General features: G+C 38.4%; 1 protein-coding gene across 1 annotated transcript in view; it reads left to right on the top strand.

Moving 5' to 3' along the window:
* CDH6 (cadherin 6) overlaps window positions 1-24,581 on the top strand; it is a 103,003-nt gene that overhangs the window by 51,663 nt on the left and 26,759 nt on the right. Inside the window, exon 2 of the mRNA XM_074873865.1 lies at window positions 1,767-2,122. Coding sequence (XP_074729966.1) covers window positions 1,895-2,122 — 228 coding nt within the window. The 5' untranslated portion in view covers window positions 1,767-1,894. The remainder of the gene's footprint in view (window positions 1-1,766; window positions 2,123-24,581) is intronic.

The raw sequence follows: 24,581 nt of genomic DNA, 5'->3' as shown, positions 1-24,581 counted from the left end.
ACATTGGGATTGGAGCACAAAATGGCATTTAAGAGACACAGGAGCTCATTCTTTACTAAAGGCTCAGCTCAGAGTATAGTGCAGCTGTCCTTTTTATTCACTCAACTGAATTTATCACTATGACCCAGAAAACAGTTTTCAGCACCTATAGGGCAAAAGACACCCTGGACTTCAGTTGGTACTTACCCCAATTGCATGCTTAAGCCAAGGTCTGTAAAGGTGTGACTCCTCTCTTACCACTCACAGGGAAGCTGCCGGGGCTTAGCTGCTCTGCTGCTTCATGGAGACTACCCAGTCAAGAAGGACATTACAGGATCATGTCCTTATTTCAGCATTTTGGACATATCTCTGCAGACAAGAGTAAAAGGCTGTATTTCACAGCTATGATATCATTTCTGTGAGCTATATTTCAGCATGAGCTACTATAAAACCTCTCCCATGACATCAGAGCTGTGAAATATAGCTGGCTTCAAGTGCAGAAAATTCCCCCGCAGGAATAATTGTTTCCTGGCAATTGGCATTTGAAGGACTGATCCTTTAAAAGGCTGGTACAAATCCTGTCTAGGTAATGCTGCTCCAGGCAACACTGCTCAGGAACCATTACATGAAGGAACAGAAGTATGGAGCCCCACTGTTGGATTTGGCCATAGGGGCAATGAGACGAGCACTGGGGAGCCCGTCAAGTGATGATTTTTGCTCCCTCACACCTCAGCAATCCATACAGACTTCACTAATAGCAAAATAATAGGTTTGCTCATATGCAGTGCTCCCTACCTCAGACACTGCCTCCCCGATAAGGTGATCCACATGTGCACAGCCAGAGCTACTGTCTCATCTGTCTTTTCATATCTGCACTCCAAGCACAGATCATGACGGGTGTGCTGTTACATGGCAGCTCGCCAAGGCTGCCACTGCTCAGGGCACTAATTAACTCACCTGGGCAGGCCCCAACCTCCCCACAAAGCAACCTGGAAAGAAAATATTAATACTAAGTTTGACTATTTAGTATTAATAACAGTAGGAAGCAGTAGCTAGCAAGAACCCACAGGTAGCAATGAACTAGCTGATTTTTTTTTTTTATTTTTAGAAGTTATTAATGAAAGCATTTACGTACATAACTATTTAAAGATCCAAAACTCAGTACAAAACTCTGGCAGTAGGTAACTGAGAAAACTAAAATGTCCACTTCCTACTGAGTATCAAAGAGGTCTAGTATGTGGGAGACATTGACAAATATGCACATTAATTTCACTAACCTGTTTACCTGACCCTTCCTAAATGAAGTCAGAGGCAAAACTCCTTAAATGTGAGGGAAAAATCCTGGAGTTATCTAAGTCCAGGCTCTTCAGCTCATAACTATGGCAACAGAATTCCTCCTGGGAAGACAGTATGCACTCTTGCTAGCCCTTCTTTGATGTAATAAGGTAACCTCATCAGGATCCCCAGTTAGCAACTAATCAGTTACATCCCAAACTTCAGGCAGTAAAAAGGGAAATGCCTCATTTGTCTTAGTCGATGAACGGAAGTAAATGGAGTTAAAGGGGAAAAAAAAAACCACAAACCCAAACATCAGGACTCCTTCCTCCTACTCAGTATATGTTCACTCAGATTATTTGAAGGACCACTTGTAACGTTTTGAACCAGAAACAGCCCAGCTTTTCAACAATCACTATGGCTCTTCTAGTTTTTTGACTTACTTGCTGAAGTGATGAATGTTAAGTACCTTTGAAAATTCTCAGAAAGTTGTTGTTTTTTTTTTTTTTCAGAGATCCTTTGAGACTGCAAAAACTATTTAAAGAAGGAAGACAGCATGAGATTGGATTCAGTGCAGTAAAGTAGGTTAGTTTGAGGACAAGACAAAAAGTCATTATTTAGACCTTCTTGTGTTGCCGTGATGAGAACTTACCATTGCTTCTGGCTGCTGTTTTGGGCTGGTCAGCCCCACCAAAGTTTCTTGACTCCATTATCCAAAAGGACTAGTGGCTTTCCAGAAAAGGAAAAGGTTTTGGTATTGTCTGGAAACAGCAGGCGAGAAGTCCATCGTTCCAAAAGGAGCTGGATGTGGAATCAGTTCTTTTTATTGGAGGAATACACAGGAACCGACTACCAATATGTTGGAAAGGTAAGATTCTTTCATACGCATCTATGTTTTGATTTTGGAAACGCTGGAAAGCCAGCTATAGCAAGTAGGTAGGAACAATGCCTGTTACAACTTTTAGTTTGCCTTCTTGTCTGCCCACCTTCTGCTAAGGAGTAGTTCAGCAGAAAGATTAGCACACTTCAGCTTCAAATTTTAATCAACAACAAATGAGGAAGTTCCTCATTTAACCAGCAAGTCCCATGGCCAATTATGCACAATTATGTTAAAGATTTTTCTTTTTATTTTTGTCTGGAAATAATGCAGCTTAATTATAGGGTTGTCAGGGCCAGATTTAGCTTTAAAATGTAGTATGCATTTTCCCTCATGCTCATTAATTTTGCTAGTCAAACTATATAAACCAGGAGAGGTTTTGGTCCAAGATATTCAGGATTCAGCATACCCATATTTTGGTGAGGATTCTCTCTACCCAGCAAAAGGCAACCATTTCCCTTTTTATTCCCCACTGCACACAACGGTGCTGCAGCAATTTTCCGATTGGGTTTTGTGGTGCCACTGGGGGCTCTCTAGCATGACCTTAATACCACAAGCAGTGCTATTACAAAGAGTTGAAGCACACTCTGCTTGTACACTAAGAAGCAACAGGCAGCTGAAAATTTCTAAGCTCAAAGCGTGCTGACAGTTAGAAAAGGATCTGTAAAAATAATAATAAAAAAATAATTGCAGCTTAACTCTGAGAATATCTATCTCCCTGAGCAGCAGACCTTCATGTAGGTAACAATCTTTACGTGAATTGTAGAACTAATGCACCTGTGGTAAGTCTAGAGAGAGTCTATACTGCCCAAGGTGCTGTAGTATATAGGAGTCTCTCTTGCGGAATGCAGAAATTATGCTATTGATGACATTCAAAACAGAAACAATACAGCTTAGTTTTCCAAACTAAAATGGGACTGTGTCTGATCTAGTTTGATCTCTCAAGCCTCTTAGCAAAGACTGCAGATCACAGTGGTTTGACATTTTATCTCCCTCTGCAAGCTTCTGAGCATTCCCATGAGAGATGGTGGCTGCTTTTCTTGCCTGCCAGTCAGCTGTCAGTCAAAGTTGGATGCGACACTCCTTTCCTGCTAAATGCCTGCAAGGCATGATTCAAATGAAGAGCTACTCAGCTGGTGTAATACTCATAGAGCTCTGACCAGGATAATCAGCATTCATGAAGGGTACCATTGAGCCCAATCTACAGGAAAAAGCCAAAGGCAGAGAGTCCTCAGAGAGGAGAAGTAGAGAAGGAAGATAAGAGGGTACAAAAAAAAAAAAAAGCCAGTAGAAAGAGGGAAAAACTAGAAAGACAGAGGTGGAAGGAGAGGAAACTTTACAAAAAGGAATCAAGATAGAGGGGAAAGGGACATCAAATGGGGGTAGAGGATAAGAGTTGGGAGAAAAAGGTTATCTAAAGAGAACACAAATGAAAACAGAAGGTGAGACATTGAAGGAAAAAAAAAAAAAAAGGTAAAAAATATGGTGTCAGGGGAAAAAAAAGGAAAAAGACAACAGTCCTCCACACACTCTTGTTTCACAATCTACTTAGAGGGATCAAGGTAATGGGGATCTCTTTCTCCAAAGATAAAGCATGTGGTCCTGAGGTGAGTCCTACAGTCATTTTCACTATGAATTTTGACATTAAACCTGCTCAGCCCCAAGTCTCCCATTTTCTCCACTGCAGTATTAGAGTAGAAGCTTTGGCTTCAGAGGGACTGATGGGAGAGCGAATATTACTGCAGGATGAGTTTGCTGAGAGACAGTTAAAAAATGATCTAGTTGGACTAGAAAACTAAGAAGGTTTAAACTGGAATCATTGAGAGAGAAAAAAATGTGGATGTTACTTTTAAAAGTTTTCTTCTACCTATTGGTACTTTAATACACTTACTATTACAAAGCATAGAAACAACACGTAATGTATAAATGTCATTGATTCTGTGTTCCCGGGCTGTTCACAAGTGGCCTTTCACATGTCTTTCAAATGCCAGAACTGCTCACACCCTTGTAATTGAACAATTAGCCAAGAGGCATGGAAGAGCAGCCATTTATTATTAGAGAAAGTTGAGTATTGGTGTGAGAATAAATGATAGAAACAGCTGAATGTCTCCAAATTGAGGTAACCAGGCAATTTAACTGAGCAATTAAACTTGATTGGTGTGGGCAAATGAGGATAGTGAACATGTGTATGAAGCATATTTTTCTCAGAGGACTAAATGATAACCTTAAATATGAACCAAATATGGTAAGAATATTTGGTTATAGTCTTTTTATTCTTTTATATTAAAGAAATGTGAAGACAAAAATCTTTCAAAATAATAGCAATATATGTATGTAAAGGGGAATTGTGCTTATGGCTTACTGTATAAGCAGTCAAACCTGGCTCTTCGGGGTTTTTTTGTGTTTAGTGGTTAAAGCTGATGGGCATTAACATAATTATAAAAAAATTTATTCCATACAAGCTACAAGAAAAAAAAAAATCTTTTACTCGGGCTGGTTTTACTGTTGTCTTTTCATTTGTTAACATCTGTTTAATTCAAACATATACATCAAAATTTGAGATATAGGAAGTCTGTTTCTATTTCTATAAACTGCCCAAATCACAGTTGTAAAATCCTGTAAATGTTTATACTACAAAAAACACGTTTATATCATAATAGTTTTAGAGAGAAGGGGGAAAAAAGTGAAGGGGAATGGATTCAGGCTTAAGATAATAAGAAAGGTAATGTCTCTGAAGATAGAGCTCAAGGCAGTACTGAGGACAACACTAAAGCATCATCCGAGTCATGGACCACTGTACTACTCTGCTCCAAACTCCAAATGCTTTCCATCCTTTAGAAGATAATTGCCTAAGCATATACAAAACAAAGTAGCCCTTTTTTGGTACCCATGGGTACTGCCAGATACTGGAAAGTGCTCTGCAGTTTTGTATGCTGCACATTTTACTGTCAGCCCAGATATGCTGCTGTACCACACTGGACAAGAATATGCAGCTGCCGACAAGAAGGTCCCAGTGTTATCAATATACATTGATTGTATGCAGTGACTCTGATTCATCATTTTATTATCCAGTATTTGTATTCATGTATATTCATAAAATAAAGCCTTTTAAAAAGAGTAGAAATTCACACCTCCAGTCTTGGTTAGTCTCAGACATAATAATACAAGGAACTTGCAGAAAAGTTCTAGACTGGAATTATTCATTGCACTACTGAATAACTTGGGAACTACAGCTATTCATTGAAGTGTGATTGATGGGCACAGTGACATTTTAACCTGAAGATGTCTTTTCTTCTGGTTCAGAAATTATGGCACTTGGCAGGGACTCAATCCCAAAATAAAATAAAAGGATTATATGAGCATCAAAGTAGAGAAGTGCCCAGTACTACTACCTAGCCAAAATCTGCAACATCTGAGTTGGGTTTTAAAAGAGATCTAGTTGTACCTGTGGCTGCCTAGTACAATTTTAAAGGGATGGGGTGAAAGCATCTCTAAATCACAGGTAAATGAAGAAGTGGTAGTGCAGCTGTATATAGAAATATATGCTACATTCCCTAGAGGTCTTCAGATATTCCTGGGCAAAAGAGTGAAAAAAATCTGCCCTGTTCAAAGACTATATTGAAAAATATAGTTATCATGTGTATGCACTTGATGTCTTTGCATGGCTGTCCCACTGGCTACATAAAATCCATGTACTGGCATCCATCACTGAGTGGTCTTATTAGAGCACAAACCTACAAATCATTGTGACGTAAAGGGATAGGATGCCGCTTTCTTTTAGACTAAAGAAGGATCAGAACAAGTCTTAAATCTTACTCATTAACCCAGAAACAGCTTCTGGAAGTCTGCAGTGGAAAGGAGCAACTTGTTTTCCTGATAACAACAGACACAACTGTGGAACGGTTTTGTCACACTCTGTCTGTCCAACACTAAAAGGAAACTTCCAGACATACTTTTCATTTTTGCTGTGTCTTATTGATGTTCATAGAGTTCAAGCAGTATGCTCACCTGGAAGCTATCTGATGTTACTACCTGTACAACCCATCATAAACAATCATCCTCTGCTGACAACTCCATTTTTCAAGGAAGATAAAGTCAAAGTCCTGCTGCTATGTGGCTTGGCAAAGCAGAAAGGATACTGCATTATTGTAGGAAAAAACAGAATCCTTTTGTTTGGTTGAAAGAACTACTGGGAAAGATAAATTCCCCTCTGTCAGGAATGGTTTAAGGTACTGTTGATCCTGCTTTGGAGGAGGAGGAGGGGATGAACTAAATGATATCACAATATAGTTTCAGTAATGCTTTTTTTCTTTTACCTGATTTTACTTCTGGCTACAATTATTCTGAAGGCAAGCAGAACCATTCCTTGCAGTGTATTTTACCAGAAGCAAATCAAACAAAAGGTGGAATCTCTCCAAACCATTGCAAGTAGTGGGACTAAGTCACATACTGAGACAAAAATATCCAGCTGTGAGCACACACAAGGGGCTATTTAAACAAGGAAAATTGTTGTCATGTAATATAGTCCATGCATTTTCAGCATTTGAGGCAGTAATGGGTCGCATTACTCCAATGGTTAAAAGGTATCATATCTTAATTGGATGATGTGATAACTAGCAAGAGAAACTTTCACTTTCTCTCAGATCTTTAGTATGCTAGCATTCTGTTCTTATCATCAAAACTTTTGTTCCCCAAAAAAAGCAAGATGTGAAAAGTCAAAGTAAAATGACCCTTCCCATTTGCACTTTTAAACATTCTTTATGTAGTTCTATTGGCAAACACTGGTTCAGTATTTGTTTTCTTTACCTTGTAACTTGCACTATGATATATACCTGATGCCTTCAGTTTCCTGTTCCAAACACAGTGACTATTTGTTATCTTTACAAGGCCTAAAATGAAAAGTTCCACTTGTGACTTCTGTTTATTGAGGGAGTCTACTCAAAACAGTTTTCAATTTTTTTTGATGCTCAGAATATCCTTTCTCCGGGTCTAGATTCTGCACACTGCTTCCAGCCCAAGAGCCAGGCTTTAAGTCTCTGAATGACCTCTCAGTCCTGAACAATTCCTGGGCTTGAAGTGGCTTACAGCAAAACTGAAGACAGCTATCAATCATCCCCAGGTCACACCAGTCAATCTGAGGTGCTCTGTGGGTTGTGGCACTGCCCACAGTGTACACAAGGCTCTGGGCTGGACCCCTGTCCCTGGCAAGTCCTCAATGGCCTTCTTCCACAACTAAATGTGCACATGAAATTTGACTTTACGCTATGGCTCTTGGAGGACCTCCACACCCTTTACCATGCAGAAGGAGGACTAAAGTTTTGCACCTTTCCATATTCAGGCTCCCTCCAGCACACCATCTGTGTGAGTGTGCTGTGGTCCTCAGGGAGCACTAATGGCTGTCTGCACCACTCCATGCAGAGGAACTTCTCTCTTAGGAGGTCATAGGGCTTTTGTGGGCCATTTATGGCACTCCTGTCCTTGTTCCTGACAAGAAAGTCACAGGGTCTTTCACATGTACCAATGTTAATTATTCACAATGATATGTTTAACCCTGTGGTGAAAGAAGCATTAAGACCAGCCTTTTACACACAAGGAAACTGATGTACAGGGAGGTTAAATGACCTTATGCACAACTGAAAGAAATTTCTAAACTGAGATTTAAAAAAAAAAAAAAAAATCAGAGTTCTTAACACCCCCTCCCCCCCACCCCTTTAAATGATTAAGTCTCCCACTTCAATAGACTGAATACTTGCCATTCTCTTAAAAGGTAGAACAAATGTCGTGGCACATCTGCACTTTCTTTATTCCTCATCCATCATTCATATTTTATGTTCCACCACTTGACTTTCCCAAGTGCCCTTCATTCCTATATTGAATTGCACACACATACACACACTTGTCTTATATTCCTTTTTGAAAGATTTACTGGTGCTGATAGAAGTTCTCCGTACTGACGGTCTCTGTGGAATAGAGATAACTCTGAAATGAGGGACAGTTGAGAGGTTAGAGGCCCAGGATGATAATCCAGAAACAGCTTGCAGATTTTAAACTGTCATATGGGGGCTAAGAAAGGAGATAATGAGAAATGGGCAGGATGGGCAAGAATGTTATTCAGAAAATGAAAAGGCAGGAAATATAGCATGGTTAATGTTTACGATCATCATAATTGTGAATCTACTTGGCATCATCCTTGTATCCAAATATATTACACAATATAAGAGCCTTGCAACCATCTGTTTCAAACATACCACATCTCCTACATTATGGCACATGATGGTACTTATAGTGTAACGGTACATAACCTCCTCCCCTTCTTCCTATTCCACCTAGAGAAGCAAGCAAATCCTGGGACCCTCAAGCCAATATTTCTGTTAACTCTTGTTTTCAATTTTTTGTGCCCTAAACTAAACAATTTTGTTTTCCATGTGCTAATGACCTGCTCATACCAGTGCTTACATTTTGGGCCACATCTTTTCACAGATCACACAGATCATCCTGTCATACTCTTGTTAACAATCCGCATGTCTTCGTGAATTGTGTGCCCCTAGACTTCTAGCTATAGAAAAACAGCTGAACACATTAATCTTTGTCCCCAAGGAAAGACTGCAGGTGAATTTCAAGTTATTTTGGGTTACTTAGATCACTGGTCTTTGGAGTTGTGATTACCATTTTCTTATTTGTTTGTATAGCACAGTAAAGTCCACACTAAAGTTGTAATGTCATGAATATAGAATTTGCAGACTAGCAACAGATAAAGAAAAAAATCTCCCTTTCAGGCTCAAGACAAAGGACCATTGTTACTCCACCATTTGTTGTTTACAGTTGGCTCACAAAAATTTTTAAACCGTAAAGCTTAGAGAAATCTCTTTATTAAATGAAACTCATATTGTCTGTGACTCCCTTTTCTTTTGCTGCCGTTTCCCTCACTGGTGAACATAGGTTCACAGTGGAGCAGAAGCAGATTGAGAGCTGTGGCCAGTCAGTGCAACATTTCAAAACACAAACTTAAAATGTGTTGTGATGTGAATACCTACTGTTGATCCATATGCGCTAATGCAGACTGTGGCTTGCTTTCACTATTAATGGGGTGAAACAAACCTCAGCATGCATTTGCAAGTACTTCAGGATTCAGTGAAGCTTGTAGTTATCATGAAAGTCTGAGGTGGCAGATGAAGGAAAGGGAAGAATCACCCTCTGGAAGGAAAGGAGAAAGGAAAAATATCAATCCTTTCTGTCTTTTATTCTAATTTCACAAAAAAAAACCCCAAAACAAAACAAAATTAAAAAACCACAAAAAATCAAAAAAACAAAAAACAAAACAAAAAAAACCAAACAAAACAAAACAAAAAACCAAAACAAAAAAAAACCAAAAAACCAAACCAAAACAAAACAAAAAAACCCCACAACACTCAAAACCAGAACAAAGGTTGTAAAGAAATGAAACACTGAGTGAGCTAGAAGTTAAAAACGTACATTAAAAGAGAAAGGGAAAAACAGATCAGCAAATGTTTATGCTAGAACTGCCATTTCCACTGTTTTCTTTTCAGAGCTGTTTATTTTGGAGTCACATCATTCAATGATGATCGCAGTCCTTCTATCCCCAGCTTGTATATGCCATGTTGTACAGAGCAGGGCTCCAGAAGAGCTCAGATGGAACAGCCTCTCTGTATGGGAGTATCATCTATCTGGCACTGTTTCTTACTTTGTCTCTTTGTGAAATATCAAGTGGTATTTCACCATCAGAAATGTTCTATTGGAACAAAGAAGGTTTTACTGTCCCACACAGGCTCACAAAATGATCATTCAGTCATCTTTAGCATGTTTGTCAGCTTTGCCCATACTATATCTTCATGTTGGAAGGCAACAGCAAGTTAAGTCAAGTCATTTATATAACTTCTGTGTTTAACATCATGTTATCATTAACAGAAGGTTAAGTTCTCCCTAAAAGACAGACCAAAAAGTATAACTGTACCTTTGGCTTTATGACATTCTTCCTCCTACCTAGCATCCTTGCAATCAAGTTGATAGGGGCACCAGCAGGGGTTTTAAAGGGCATGCAAACAGAGATGTCAGAGCATTCATAGTTTTTTTCCACTCCATGTTTTTTCTGTGGTTTTACACATTTCAGGTCAGTTGCTTAAAGCAGAGTTAATGCTGCTTACAGCTGCTAAAATTCCTCACAGAATGTCCTGTACACACAGGGAATAACAACCACCAAGGGGTTTGCAGGCAAAGCGTTAATGCCCTGTGGATGAAAACTCTTGCATGTATATTCGTGGTAATTGTAAACCAGTGTGAGCTTGAGCCTCATGCTACTTTTAAGTAACAAAGCCTGTCAGGATCTACACCATTCACCTGTTAAACCCACCTCATGCAAATATCTATTATTTTACCTACAGAAAACATTTTATGAAAAATTCCTTTTAGATTATTTAGACTGATGGGATGACACCAACTATATGTGCTTCAGAGATAATTATTTTCTTTCATGAAAACTAGATATGATACGATTGGGAGAGTATAGACACAAGTATTCTCACCAAAAGAATTACAGGATCTCCAGTCAAAATCAACCCGCATTCCTAGACAGGCAATGGTGGATCTTGAACTATTACCTGAAGCCTGGGACCAAATATCACTCCTGCCAAATGAAATCACAGAATAATTAAGGCTGGAAGAAAATCCTAGAGACTATCTGGTCTAACCCCCTCCTCAAAGCAGATCCAATTAAAGCAGGTTGCTCAGAGCAGTGACAGGTCAAGTTTTGTGTATTTCCAAGGATGGGCACTTCTCTCAGTGCTTAACCATCTCTCCTTTGTTTTTTCCTCCTAATATCTAATCAGAATTTCCCTCATTGCAACTTGTTGCCTCTCATCCTATCACTGCCTTCTCTAGATCTGACTTCTCTACACACTCCCATTAGGTAACTCTAAACAACAATAAGCCTTCTCTTCCTAATTCTAAACAAAACCATTTCTCTCTCCTTTCCTCTCCTCATACATCATATGCTCCAGCCTCCCTACCCTCTTGGTGACCATTCTGTAAACTCACTGCAATATGTCAATGTCTTCCTTGTACAGAGGAGCAGCAAAACTAGATGCATTACTCCAGTTTTATTCTCAAAAATTCTGAATGGAGGAGAATGCCCTCAATCAACAGGCTATACTTTTGTTACAACAAACCACTTGGCTTTCTTCTCACCAAGGACACACTGCTGATTTGTGTTCAATTTCTTGTCTACTGGAATGCCCAGATACTTCACTGCAAAACTATTTTCTATGCAGCCTGTACAGCTGCAAGGGATTATTCCAGCATAGATGCAAGACTTTGCTTTTGTCTGTGCTGAACTTCCTGAGGTTTCCATCAGTCCAGTTCTCCAGGCTGTTGAGGTCCCTCCAGATAGCAGCTCTACCTTTGCAATATTGAAAGCACTTCACCCAACCAACCTCCATTTTTTTATGATTAGCAAAACTCCTGAGGATGTATTCCATCATCTGAGACATTAATAAAGACATTAAGCATTATTGACCCTCGGTATCAACCCCTGAGGAACATCACTAGTAATAAGCCACCAGTCAGACTTCATACTACAGATCACAACCCTTTGAGCTTGGCTATCCAACAAATTTTCCATCCACCTTATTGGACATTTTTCTAGTCCCTATCTCACTAATTTGTCTGTCAAAGTACTATGGGAGACTGTGTCAAAGGGCTTGCTAAAGTCATGCAAAATCCACTGCTCTTGACTTGTCCACAGTGCCATCCATGTCATCACAGAAGGCAATCAGGTTAGTTAAGCATGATTTTCCACTACTAAATCCATTTGTTTGTTCCAAATCACCTTCTTTTTCTTTATGTACCTGGATTTAGCTTCAAAGTGGATTTGCTTTATAACCTTCCCTGGAACTCATGTATACCTATCCAGTTTCTAGTTCCCAGATACTTCTTCTTGCCCTTCTTTAGAATAAGTGTGACTTTCCCTATTTTCAGAATTTAAGAACCTCCCCCAATGACTATGATTTTTCAGACATTATAGAAAGAAAACATTTTATCACAATTCTTAGATGCATTCAATGTTGTCCTATGGAACTGAGTTTGTCCAATTTACTTAAAAGGCTCTTAATTTATTGGTTTTTGTCTGCTGTGAATAATGTGTCACTCCACCAGAATTTTCTGCTAGGCTCAAGGATCTTCAGGGCCTGTGGGTAAATTGCACTGTCACATCTCTGAGCAGTTCTTTATTCATGAGTAACGGGTCCAACATAATGCATTGTCTGGTCAACTCATCAATCACCTGGGTCAAGAAATTGTCTTATGACATTCTGCAGAAACTTGGGTTTCTTGCACACAGAAATATTGCCTTTCCAGCAAACATCAGAATGATTAAAGTCCCCCATGAGTACTATGGCTTGCAATCATAGGGCTTCCTCCATCTGTCTAAAGAAATCTTTATCTACTTCATCTCTTTGAGCAGGCGGTCTGTAGCAGATGCCTACTGTGATGTCTTGTGTTGGTCTGTCCTCTTATCTACAAGCACTTGACTGATTTGTCACCTGTTCTAAAGCAAAGCTCCATCTACCTAGCTGATCTTTTGCTAATCCCTCTCCTTGCCTTCCTCACCTGGCCTTTCTAAAGGGTCTTCATCCTTCTGTTATAGCATTCAAGTCATGTGAGCTATCCCTTCACATCTTGACTAATGCACATTGAGGAATACTCACTTGAAAGAAGAATCTACTCAATAGCAGCCTCTGTTAAGGTTTCCCATAAACATATTCCTAGTTGAGCAGCCTTCCTTAAGAGGGTCCTGTTGAGATTTAAATGTGCAGCCTTTTAGATTGTACCTGCTGTCTTACACAAATCCTTAATTGTCTGTTTACATGACACAAACTTTTGTTTAGAAACAAAGTTGGGGAACATGACAGCATGGAGATATTTTTCCTTTCCCCAGCCTGTGAACTGTAGAACTAGATGATCCAGGCATGCAAATAGATTAAAGGCTCAACTAAACCTGTGGATATGAATTAATTTCCTTCTTGTTAAGTCTTCATTTAAATCTGAGTGTGGATTCTCATTTGGTTTAGTGTTTGTCTATACCCTCCCTTCTCCATCCCCCTTCTTTCCTCCCTGCCACACACACTTTTATATAGCATATAAAATTCATACACATATTTCAGGATTTGATTGTCAGCATCAAGTGCTCAGAATATCAAAGGGTCACCTTTGTCAGTAAGCAAAGGATGAGCATTTGCTTTCAAGCGCGTCCATCAGGGAGTAGTCAGAACTGTTACTTGCTGAAGAAGCCTGATGTTTTATTCAACTATATCCCAGTAAAAACATTTCTGGATATTAGGCCAAGGGGTTTTTTTTGTTTTGGTTTGGTTTTTTCCTAGTTAATCTTTAAGATATATTCGCCCCTACCCCCACAGGAGAATAGAGGTTTTCACTAAATTAGAAATATATATACCTTAATTAAGGTGCTGTATTTGCCTACCATATAATTTTGAGGCATTTTTGAAAGTCCATGAGTCCAAAGAAAACATTTTCTCAGTGATGAAATGGATTATTCTGACCACTGATAAAGAGTAAACAACTGTCCCTGGGTAAATTCCCTGAGAAATCAAAGACAATCAAGGCTGGTCATATAATACAGACTGATTTCACTAACCATGTACATTACATAATTTAGAAATTAAGGGACATATACTAAAACAAATTATTAATTATAGAAGTGTATGTTTGTTGAATGTACACTCTTCTGAAAAAAATATTTTCTCCTAATCTCAGTAAAATACTTGCTGTCATCTACTACTATATGAGTTCTGTCCTGTACTGCATTACTCAATCAAAAAAAAGAAGTCCCATTACATTCAGTTGAAGACCTTCAAATTAACTAAAAAATATTTAGATCAAACCCATGAAAGTATTCTGCCATAAAATGTCTGGGTACATGAAAAAACTCATATGATTTTTTTTTCCTGTGTAATTTTTAAAAGATGAAATATATATCTGGGCCTTTTGGCTCAGTGAGTATATTTCCTTGCAAAAAAGGAAAATGGGACATAGTTTATTTATTAATTAGCAAGCTTAAACAGTGGAGTGACATTAACTATGCTGTAGGTACCTTTTCGTGTGCATGTACCTGTCTCTTAGATGTACAAGGATACCAGAATATTGGAACTATTTTGCTCTGACTTGGAAAAAAGCTATGATGCATGTTGGTGCACTTGAATTGTATGCACAATTCACATTGAAAAACAGGAGTTTAGGGGAGAGATTTCCCAGGGAGGTATGCATCCCTTTAGGGACTCCTTCTATTCCCATTGACAGTCATTACAAGTTAGGCACTTAATTTTCCTTAACCTCACAGCTCACTCAATAGAAATGAAAGTACATAATTCCTTTTTACTTTACACAAAGTCTTAAGATACCCCAAAATATTATTTGAGGTAATATAGCCAGCCCCAGAGTGCAGAAACTCCCCTATCTACCCCATCCCTTAGCTAACCTGTGGTGACAATAACCTTCAGATGGTGGATAATAACAAACACCTGAGAGTCATTAGATTTTCTAGTTCTGCAGCTGGATTAGGAATAGGCCATTCCACCACTCTCTAAGTACAGCCAGCTGTGGCAAAGCTACAGTATTGCTAATCTTTACTCCAGTTAAACAATCCTCAGTCTTTCCACAAACTAACACAGACCAAATTATACCCAAATGCTCTCAAATCATGTCATAATCATTGCATACAGAACTGGACATTGTTAACAACCTACATTTTACTGCAGGGAGAATGTAGAAGCATCAAATAGTGATCTGTCTAAGATCAGACAGGAAGACTGTGACAGAGACAAGATTAAAACCTGCCAGTCCCGTATTTGTGCCTATAAGCCTATCTTTCCCTTGCATATCTTCTGTTTTGTCAAAGAGACACACTTAAATGTGCTTCACTCCTTGTTCGTTTTTTTTTGTTTTTTTTTTTTTATACCAAGAAAATCATCAGTGATGCCTCGAACTAATTTTCCCATTTAGTCTTTAAGACTCACACTTGAATCAGTTATGCTGGTAAATTTGTAGTGATGAGAAAGTCTGTCTCCTAAAACAAAATTACATGTACAGCACTTTATGGCTTTCAAGAATTCAAAGGCTTGAATTTTCATTCCTGATCACTGAGATGTATACACTAGGTAAGAAAATAATTTTTAATCTCTCCTAATCTGCTGCTCAGCTATTCATGTAAGAGAGATTTCTTAGTACCTGAGCTAAGGTATGACAAGTCTGGGGGTGGCTAAGTCCTTTATGCTTTTTAGTAAGTGAATGCTGATGCCTCAACTAAAACCATTCCTCATGTCTACCAGGTACTGTTGCTACCACACAGTTTAAAAATATTGGCAAAAAGGGATGATGGTCAGTATGACAAAGAAATGCCAGATGCAGAAATAGATGGACAAAAAAGCATAAAACACGTGGTTTTTTAAACTGTCTTGGCCTTCCTTAAGAGAACAACCAGATCTACATGCTTTTGTGAGGGTAATTGCAGAAGTCTGTACAATGCTCTTTTGTTACCATCACTACTGTTTAGCTGGAGAGGGCTCTTTAATCTTTCAGACAAAGCCATAATGAAACCCAACTGCTGTAAGTAAAGCTGGGAAAATTCAGTTTACAACGAAAGATTTTTATTTTTTTTTAAGTGAGAGGTGAGTTATTACTCAGAGGCAGAATTGTTTTGAGTTCCTTAGAGTCTAAAAGGAAGATTGGCTATCTTTCTTACTGTTACAGTAGTTCAAAGAAAAGCAAGAAGCTTGATAAAAGAACAAGAAGTTCAAGAGCCCATATGTATAGAGATCAGACTTGACACCACAGTCTCTTGTGCCTTATAAATTAAAGAGCTGTTTGTCTTTGTAAAGGCAAACTGTAAATTCCTGCTATAATTGTGTTTAGAGATAATAGGAAGAGGAACAAATAAAACTGCATTACCACAGAAGAGCTGAGCAGCATTCAGCTCAGGAGAATGTGGAGACACCTTTACCTAGTTTGCAGATTTTCTAAATATTCATTAAGATCTGATAATGAGTTGTCCCTATTGAGAAGGGCCAACAGAACAAGGGACCTTTCTAGTTTGGGCTACGGCAGTGCAGGAGAAAAGCTCTTGTGCCATTGTCCCTGTTTAGCCGCAGTGAAGAGCAGCAGCAGTGGGAGAACCCAGGAGGGAAAAGAGTTGATAGGCCCTAGGCAATCTTGAAAGGATTGACACTTTCCAATTGATTTTTTGCAAAGCTGATTAGCTGTGACTGTATGTTTCCACTTCAGGTTTGAAAACTCATTTGTGATTTTGAAGGGTGTATAATAACGGTGTGAATCACCAGAGTATGGATGTTTGTTCTTAGCTTCATACATTTAAAATAGAACAGTAGGTTCCTGACTACTGTTTGGCAGCCTATTCCATAAACCAAGGTGCACAACATCAGCCAAACTGTTGTCCCTGTCTATCTCAGGCCATGCAGCCTCACATAAAGCCCTGGCAAAAAGAGAATGAAAGGAGCCTTCCAGCCTGCCTGTAGGGTCCAAAGTGGGAGAGCTTTGCCTCTTGTCCCTGGTCAAACAACAAATCCTTCTTCCAGGGCTCTTTATTTCTTATTCTTTTTTTCACTCTAGCACCCTTTACTTTTATTATAGTGACTTTTCTATGTTTTGTTTGTTTGTTTTGAAATCAGATGCCACCATCTTTTATTCTCAGTTTGACTTTTGAGTACCTGGTTGTTTCTGAATCTTGAAATGTTCTTAGTGCTTTTTGGTCTATTCATTTCCTGAAGTTGTTCAGCAGCACAAAACTGGTTTTTAGCTTCCTTTAGTGTTATTCATTTACAGGGAATAGATTGGCACTCCTACTTTTGAGAGTGAATGAGAATGATCACTGACATTTTGATACTGTCAAGAAACAGAATGATAGCATCACCCTGTTGGGTTTTTTCTAGGTGTGTTTTTATTCCTGCTATAGTTCCTGATATCAGGACATTTTTTTTTGCAGATGATACTGCTGTTACTGAACACTTCTATCTGACAGCTAGGTTTTTTCCCCATTTACAGTGGGTGCAATTTTAGCATTTCTTAAATTTTTTTGAATCTCATGGAATTTTTTTTTGTAAAAACCTCAGGGTTAGAGCTAAGAACCAATACTTAGGTTAAAGGGTGCCCTTAGGGGACATTATTTTTTACCCTTTCCCTGTTAGACTCTGAGGTGGTTATCTTAGTAAAACATCTCATTTGCATTTTAATAGTCCAGGTATTGGATCCCTGTATCCTTTACTTTTTTGTTTGTTTGTTTACTGAGTTTTTCTTCTAACATACCCGATTCCATGCAATCAGGGCTGATATGGTTTCATTAAAAAAAGTAGCTTGCTGATATGAATTTTATATAAAAACATAGTCTGTTATATATTATTATATTATTATGATACCACAACTAAATGAGCCAGGGTTTAATGTATTTCTAGTTCTGCTATACAACCTTTTATAGACAAAACCTCAAAAAATAAGCACAATGCAAATAGGACATAGTATATTTTCCAATAGCTCCAAAGCAACCAACACTCCAAAATGCAGAAATCTTGAACCTCAGTAATTCTTCAGTGCTCTATTTCATTAATTTACTACATATTTAATGTCTGCATGCCTGATTTCAGTACTGAATCTTAACCTTTATTGCTGGCCAGAATATCGTACAGGAAGAAAAGGATGTTCTTCAAAATGGAAGGAATAGAAACAGGATAAAAATGCAATGTTCTTGAACTAAGAGTTACTAAAAAAAATTCCAATACACAGTGAATAGTCATAAATTAGAAACAGCAAGAGAAGAAGAAAAACTCAATTGTTTTAGTCATGGGATGACAGGAAGAAGCGAGTTTGATATGGCAATAAAAATGGCAAATGTTTGTATTAATTTCTAACAGAAATAAGAAAACTTCATTGTTCAAAGGCCTGGGTCCATTCATACAGAAGGAAGGGCAATTGAAATGCATCAATTATTGCAGAAAAATGACTAGGATTATCAGCCCTTCATATCTGACCATTTCTTCACTGGCTTTTTTTGGAATCCACAGGGCTTGAAAATGAGAGACTGGGTTTGTAAACAGGATTCCAGCTGAGGACTCAGAAGTGCCTATTTTGCAAGCAAAGACTGTGTATAGACTGGTAGCCTAGCAAAATAAAATAATGAGAGCATATGGGATTGTTATCTATAAATGTTGGATGAGGAAGAATGTATGCATGTGGAAGGAGGTTCTTAAAAGAGAAAAAAAATGCTGGCACAAGAACAGCACATCTAATCTGGAAAACAAGATTGTTTCTAATCACCAGGGCAGCAATTTCTTCAAATAGGAACTGTGTACCTGTTGCACCTTTTTCTTCTCTAGGCATAGTGGGAAGCAAGCAAGTTAAAACTGCATTAACAAGCTGAAACACTCAGGAAACAGTCACACTGAGCCATATTCAGGTTTACTGTATTAACTATAGTATAGTAACTATATTTACTATAGTAAACTAATCACTTTCTATAGTTAACTCATTCAAGTATTCTATAAGCCATGACATCTGTAAGTTCAAGAAAGTGATGAACAATGAAGATTGCTAATTCCTTATGACAGCAGATCTTGGGTTAGGGAGGAGATAGATATAAAAATGTGTGAATCTACTTGAAGCACCTGTTGTAGCAGTCTAACAGCCTCTGTGTGGAAGTGCTGTTTCTGATAGCTGTACATCTGGAATCATGGTGCTGTGATCCTATAAGGCTGGGTCTGTTTGCATTTCTCTTTTAATCTTGCCAGATATTTTTTTGTTGCTTTATTTTCTTTGAAAATGGCAGTGCTTGAATGCTACTTCAAACTCCGGTTCTCCAACTGTTTTGAGGATGTAGAGTATAAATCTTCATATAATCTTCAAAATACTTTATGTAAGAATGGAAAGGAATCACCTCTTCTAGTTTCTCTAAACACCAGGAAAAGTTGGGAGCACTGTAGCATCTTTCTCCCATTGTCTTCCAAATTATTTTTTAACATCTATCCTCCCATTTTTAACAGAAATTTAAGCTATATTTTTGAAATAGTGGTCCCTAAGTGTAGGTACCTAAGTCTTGCCATAACCTTCCAGATATCTGACCTGAGCAGATACCTAGCTCCAGCACTTTAGCCTCTATCTCTCTCCATTGGCCACCTCTAAATAATTTTTAAATCCATTAACTGCTTTCAATTAAATTTTATAGAGGAATAAAGGTGTCAAACCCATTAATTTCGTATGCAGTTTGGAAGAACAGTAGCTGCATAAGGCAAATAAACCTACATTGTGCCTTGACTGTTTGGTCAGATAGCTGTTCCATAAATACACATATAAGCCACCACCAACCACAGCCCATGCTGTCAGTTGTCCAGCCAGTATTTAAGGAACACAAGCAGCATTTTGCAGTTACAAGGTTTTGAGGACACAGGCTGGAGCAGGAAGTGTAAAATACCATGCAGTGGGCTAAGTGGTAGGGGGGAGAGCAGGATGCTTTGCCTTAGAGGTGAGTAAGATAGATAGAGATTATGTGGACCATGAAAGGAACCAGAACTTAGTATAATTGAGGCTATAAGAACATGGCACAGACGTCCATAGGAAATCTGTCATTTCTGGTGATGCTGGACCTTGCTGTGGATCTTGTGGAATATCTTTTTAGAAGAAAAGATCTTTTATGACTTGAAATAAATTATTTGTGTAGGTACATGATGATACATAATATAGTATGGGTATATGTAGGTATATGGTAGGTATATGTAGGTATGTGGAACACATATATAGTGTTTTGGAGGTATTTTTTGTGCATTAGGAAGAAGTCTATACTTAAATGTCAGCAAAATATACATAAATACTTATTACCTAATGTGCAAAAACAATGCCATTTTCCTTTTAACACAGTCACCATGTGGAGCAAAAATTTTGGTGCTGATTATTTGATGATATTAATGGTGTTGATTATGTTATAAGCTGAAGTGGTTGGTTGATGCTATAGGGATACAGAGCATGAGTAAAGACAGGAAGGAGTGCAAGGTTGTTATTATTATGAAATAGAAACTGTGTGCAGTGTTATAGTATGAACAGTTTCATTTTAAGTGCTTTAGTTTTTCTGAATATTGTAGTCTTGCACTGTGTAACCTCAAGCAATACATGCGGTTGAATTTGTTTATTACTAGACAGGACTCTGCTGTTTGGATTTATTCAATTTGGAGCGAAATCATGTGCTGTGAGTACTGCCAAGAATAAACCCGTAATTGTCTTTGTTAGCTACCTAACAGCTACTTACTATTTTAAGAATCGGTCTCTATTTCATTACTGTGTTAGGAGACAAAATTTTGACCACAGCAACCACAGAATAGCAAGTTCCTGTTACAGATACAAAAAAATAATATGATGCAAGAGGCAGCTTATTTCTGGATAATTGTAGGTTGATGGTTCAGTGTGTACATCCCAAGGTCTATTGAGTTTGATCTTTGCAGAGATTCGTTTGGTAACCGCTCTGAAATTCAGCAAGTAGGGTGTTATATTCACAACAGAAAACAGAACTTGGCCTGCAGGGTGGATGGAAAGCCAGTTTACCCACAGAATTGCCAGATATCATAACCAGCAATATGACATTAGTGGGAGCTAAACTGCAACTTACAGCTGTCTTGCATAACCTAAAGCCACTTCATAAATGAGATATTAACTATGCTGTTTAAATCAGTGTTATAGAGTAAGGTAGAGGAGGGATGTTATTTCATTCTGAAGAATATTCACAGCCTGTGTTTTCAATTTTTTGGAATTTAATTACCACAGCTATAGAAGTACATTTTCAGTCCAACGTTGTTACAAATATATGTGCTAGAAAGCCACTTCTCTCTAATGTATTCCATTTAAACACACAAAAAAGTTAGCGCTTAGCCCTAACCTATTAAAATATATGGGATCTCACTTTCATCGTACAGTTTTGGTACTGCTGTTTCATACAGTTTCATATCATGAATTTATCATTGTTAGAAAAGGGCCCTGAGGCACCACCAGCCCTGACTGTCCCTGTCAGTGTTTGTGGCTCCCCCGCACCTACCCACAGCCCAGGACCTCATGTCAGCCTCCGGGGCTGTCACCCCTGCCCCAGCGACACCACGGCAGGGCTGGGCTCCAGCTCCCCACAGCCCTGCCCTGCCCGGCCATGGGCCCTGACGTGCCAGGCCCACCCACAGGCCCACATCCACGTCCTGGCCTGGCCTTGGCCCGTCCCCTGGGAGGTGCCTGATGCCAGGGCTGGGGCTGCCCTGGTGCCCACCAGCTGCCCTGCTCCTGGCTGGGGGCAGTGGGATGGAACCTGGCTGCCAGGTCCTGCCATCACCCACCTAGGGAGCTGCCATCCGTCACCTCTGTTCGAACACACTGACACTGCTTCTTTTGTAAGTGCTGCCAACATTTTGGAGTATAGCTCATGACTTCATCAGAGATGGTCAATAATGAATTGTACAACTTAATGCCAGTTGGATCCACTGTTTTCATGTCATTTCAGTTTGTAATCTTACTGCAGAAGCACATGGAAGACACCTTTAAATTCTTCCCACACACTTTGCTGAAGCAATTCTTATCTGTGTAGCATAGGTCCAACTCAATTTTTAAAACCCTGGTAAAAATTTCCTGGAGTGTTGTTTTAAAGTGAAGCAATACTGTCTATTGGAAATGAGCACAAATGCTGTAAATATATTCACTTGGGAGAAAAAGAGAAAAAGCTCATGGTACAAATATTTTGAGCACAGCTTTCACTTGCCTTTTCCTTTTCATCATGCTGAAGATACCATATAGCCACCACCCTCGGTACTTTCAGAGGGCTCTGCCAACAACACTGCAGAGAAGCAGGTTACTCCAGATTGTGGCTACTTTTTTTAAAAAAATGAAACCTCCTTTTAAAGAAATTATGTGTGACAATAAGCAGAATGTCAAATATAGGCAGCTAATGCTGCAGTCCTGCATGCACTTTAAATGCTTCTTCCTGGAGGCATGAAGCTTTCCCTGTTTTCAGGCAGCTATATTTGAATGTTTTGGGCCAGGACATTTGGGACTGGACAGTTTTTATCTGACTGTAAGTCATTAAAAGTGAACCAGATGGTTCACTTAACAGTGGTATTAAAGTAAAATGAGTAAAAGCATGCCTAGGGCATAGTAAAATCTTTAATTTGTCATTCATCCTCAGCCTTAGCAAGTGATTGATGGATGATTTCACAAAGTGTCCAGATTAGATTCTGAATGAATCAATGTACTATAATATTAATACAGTGCAATTGCTGATGCATTTACCTTTTATTGCATAGACTTACTTCTTCACAGTTTTACTTACCCTTGAGGTATTGCTCAGTTCATTCACCAATTGAAATGAATGCCGTTGAGTAACACTGAGTTCCTAAGGAAATAAAAAAAATCTATCTTTAAGTGGATCCCTAAAAACTGTGGCTGAAGTAACTTTGTACTGAGGAATGATATTACGATACGGCTGAGCTGACATGAGCGCTATGTCCCAAGCTGTTTTATTCTATCCCCTGACTATTTGCCATGGTCCTTTTATCTGTCCCATGACCAACTTTATGCAGATGATAATGGACACTCTTTTGCAACACAGGTTAGCACACAGAATGAAGCTATAGTATCTTGCATTGGCTAGGACTGATCCTGCTAAAAGCATCTGCAGTATAATTTATACACATATCTCATCACAGCAAACTTCCTTTGCAATGAGGTGTCTGGGTAGTGAAAAATAACTTCAACTTAAAAGGAAAGGAAGGGGTTGTTATTACTACTCATTTCATCCTCATAACCTAACAATGGTGTAAAGTTTTATATACAAAACCATCAACTGTATTTTTAGGTGGATATTGCCTCCAGGCCCTTCTTTTGACCTCAACTTGCACCATCTATTTCTCCTTTAATTTTATTCCCAATTTATTTTTTTAACTTAGTTACAGTAGTAATTTCCCCCTTCATATAAATCACATAGACAAAATATTGCTTCCAAGATAAACTTGACACTTAAGAAAAAGTAAAACAGATTATTGTCTTTGCCTGGATAAAACTTTTCTACCAAGCAAACAGTCAAGGACAGATAAAGTAATGTAAAATGATAAAATATTTTTTCAGATGTTTTCCTCACAAGTGAATGTTACAAATTTGTCATCTGAGACACTTTTCTACAGATCTGTTTGGGTTTCCTTATGTGTGTATATATATATTTTTTTTTTTTTTTTTCCCAAAAAAAAGGGAACAAAATCCAAACAATTTTGGCCCAGCTATTAAGCAGTTGATGCTGGTGTTGTGATATAGGCCTAGGGAACATTTATTTTCAAAAGTTAGTGCTTTTGCTGAAGGGCTAGAGATTGAACCTTTGATGAAGATCACCTCATTCTCAATATTGATGAGTCATTACACTGAGATACACTTTGTCTTGATATCCAAAGCCACAGTCAATCTTACACAGGTGGATTAATTGCACAGGAGGAGGGGAAATTTCATAAACTATGGACTTGAAAAAAATCACACAAGTTTTCATTTTTAGCTCTTTAGGTGGTCTGGGCTAGGTAAAGAGTATTATGGAAGACAATTCCCAGTGGTACCAACACCTTTTCTAGTTTGACCTCTTTCACTATCTTGTTCATGCAAACCAGGTTTAATGAAAAAGATGATAAAAACTAGTTTGGGAGTTCAGCCTGTAACAAGTCTCACAACAGCACTATTTCATGATTCATATGAATTAATGATAGTCTGTTACAGAGGGCTGGTTTTGTTCCAGTGTGGTACAGACAAAGTTAAAGAGGCTTTCAAGGCAAACAAAAGTTGAATTTTTGATGTGTAACAATCATAAAAAAATACATTTTTAATAACAAAACTATTTTCATGCCTTTTCTGTTGCAGGTTGCCTTTGAGGAAAATTAAATATACTTTTGAAATTACTTCGTGCAGTAGACTTCTAGTCTGACTTCTTAACAAACAGGTCTAACAGATATTCATCAGAGGCTAAGGTTATATCTAGTAAATCACATAATTTCTCTTAGCTCTATGGCCAAGTGTATTGGCCAATTGAATGGGACTCAGGAGACCTGAATTCTATTCCAGGTTCCAGGACTAGCTTTTTGAGAAACTTCAAGTTTCTATGCTTTGTTATCAAAAAAAGAAAGCAAATTATATTGACTGCTTTTGTGAAGGCTTTTGAAATCTGCTTATGAAAAATGCTGCATGCAAGCTACTTATTGGTATTCTTATTGTCAAGAGAAAGGGCTCTGTGCAAAATTACATGAAACGCCCATTTTCTCCCTGAAGGAGAGAAATAAGAAGAGTGCCTCAGCATGTCTGCTGATGATTAACCATGCTACAGTTCTGATATTTTGTATTATTGGACACTTTTGGTATGTGTGGTTAC

The sequence above is a fragment of the Strix uralensis genome, chromosome 1 (assembly GCF_047716275.1).
Source record: "Strix uralensis isolate ZFMK-TIS-50842 chromosome 1, bStrUra1, whole genome shotgun sequence".
Taxonomy (NCBI): Eukaryota; Metazoa; Chordata; class Aves; order Strigiformes; family Strigidae; genus Strix; species Strix uralensis.
Note: the sequence above shows the minus strand (reverse complement) of the source record. Positions and strands in the feature narration are given on the sequence as shown.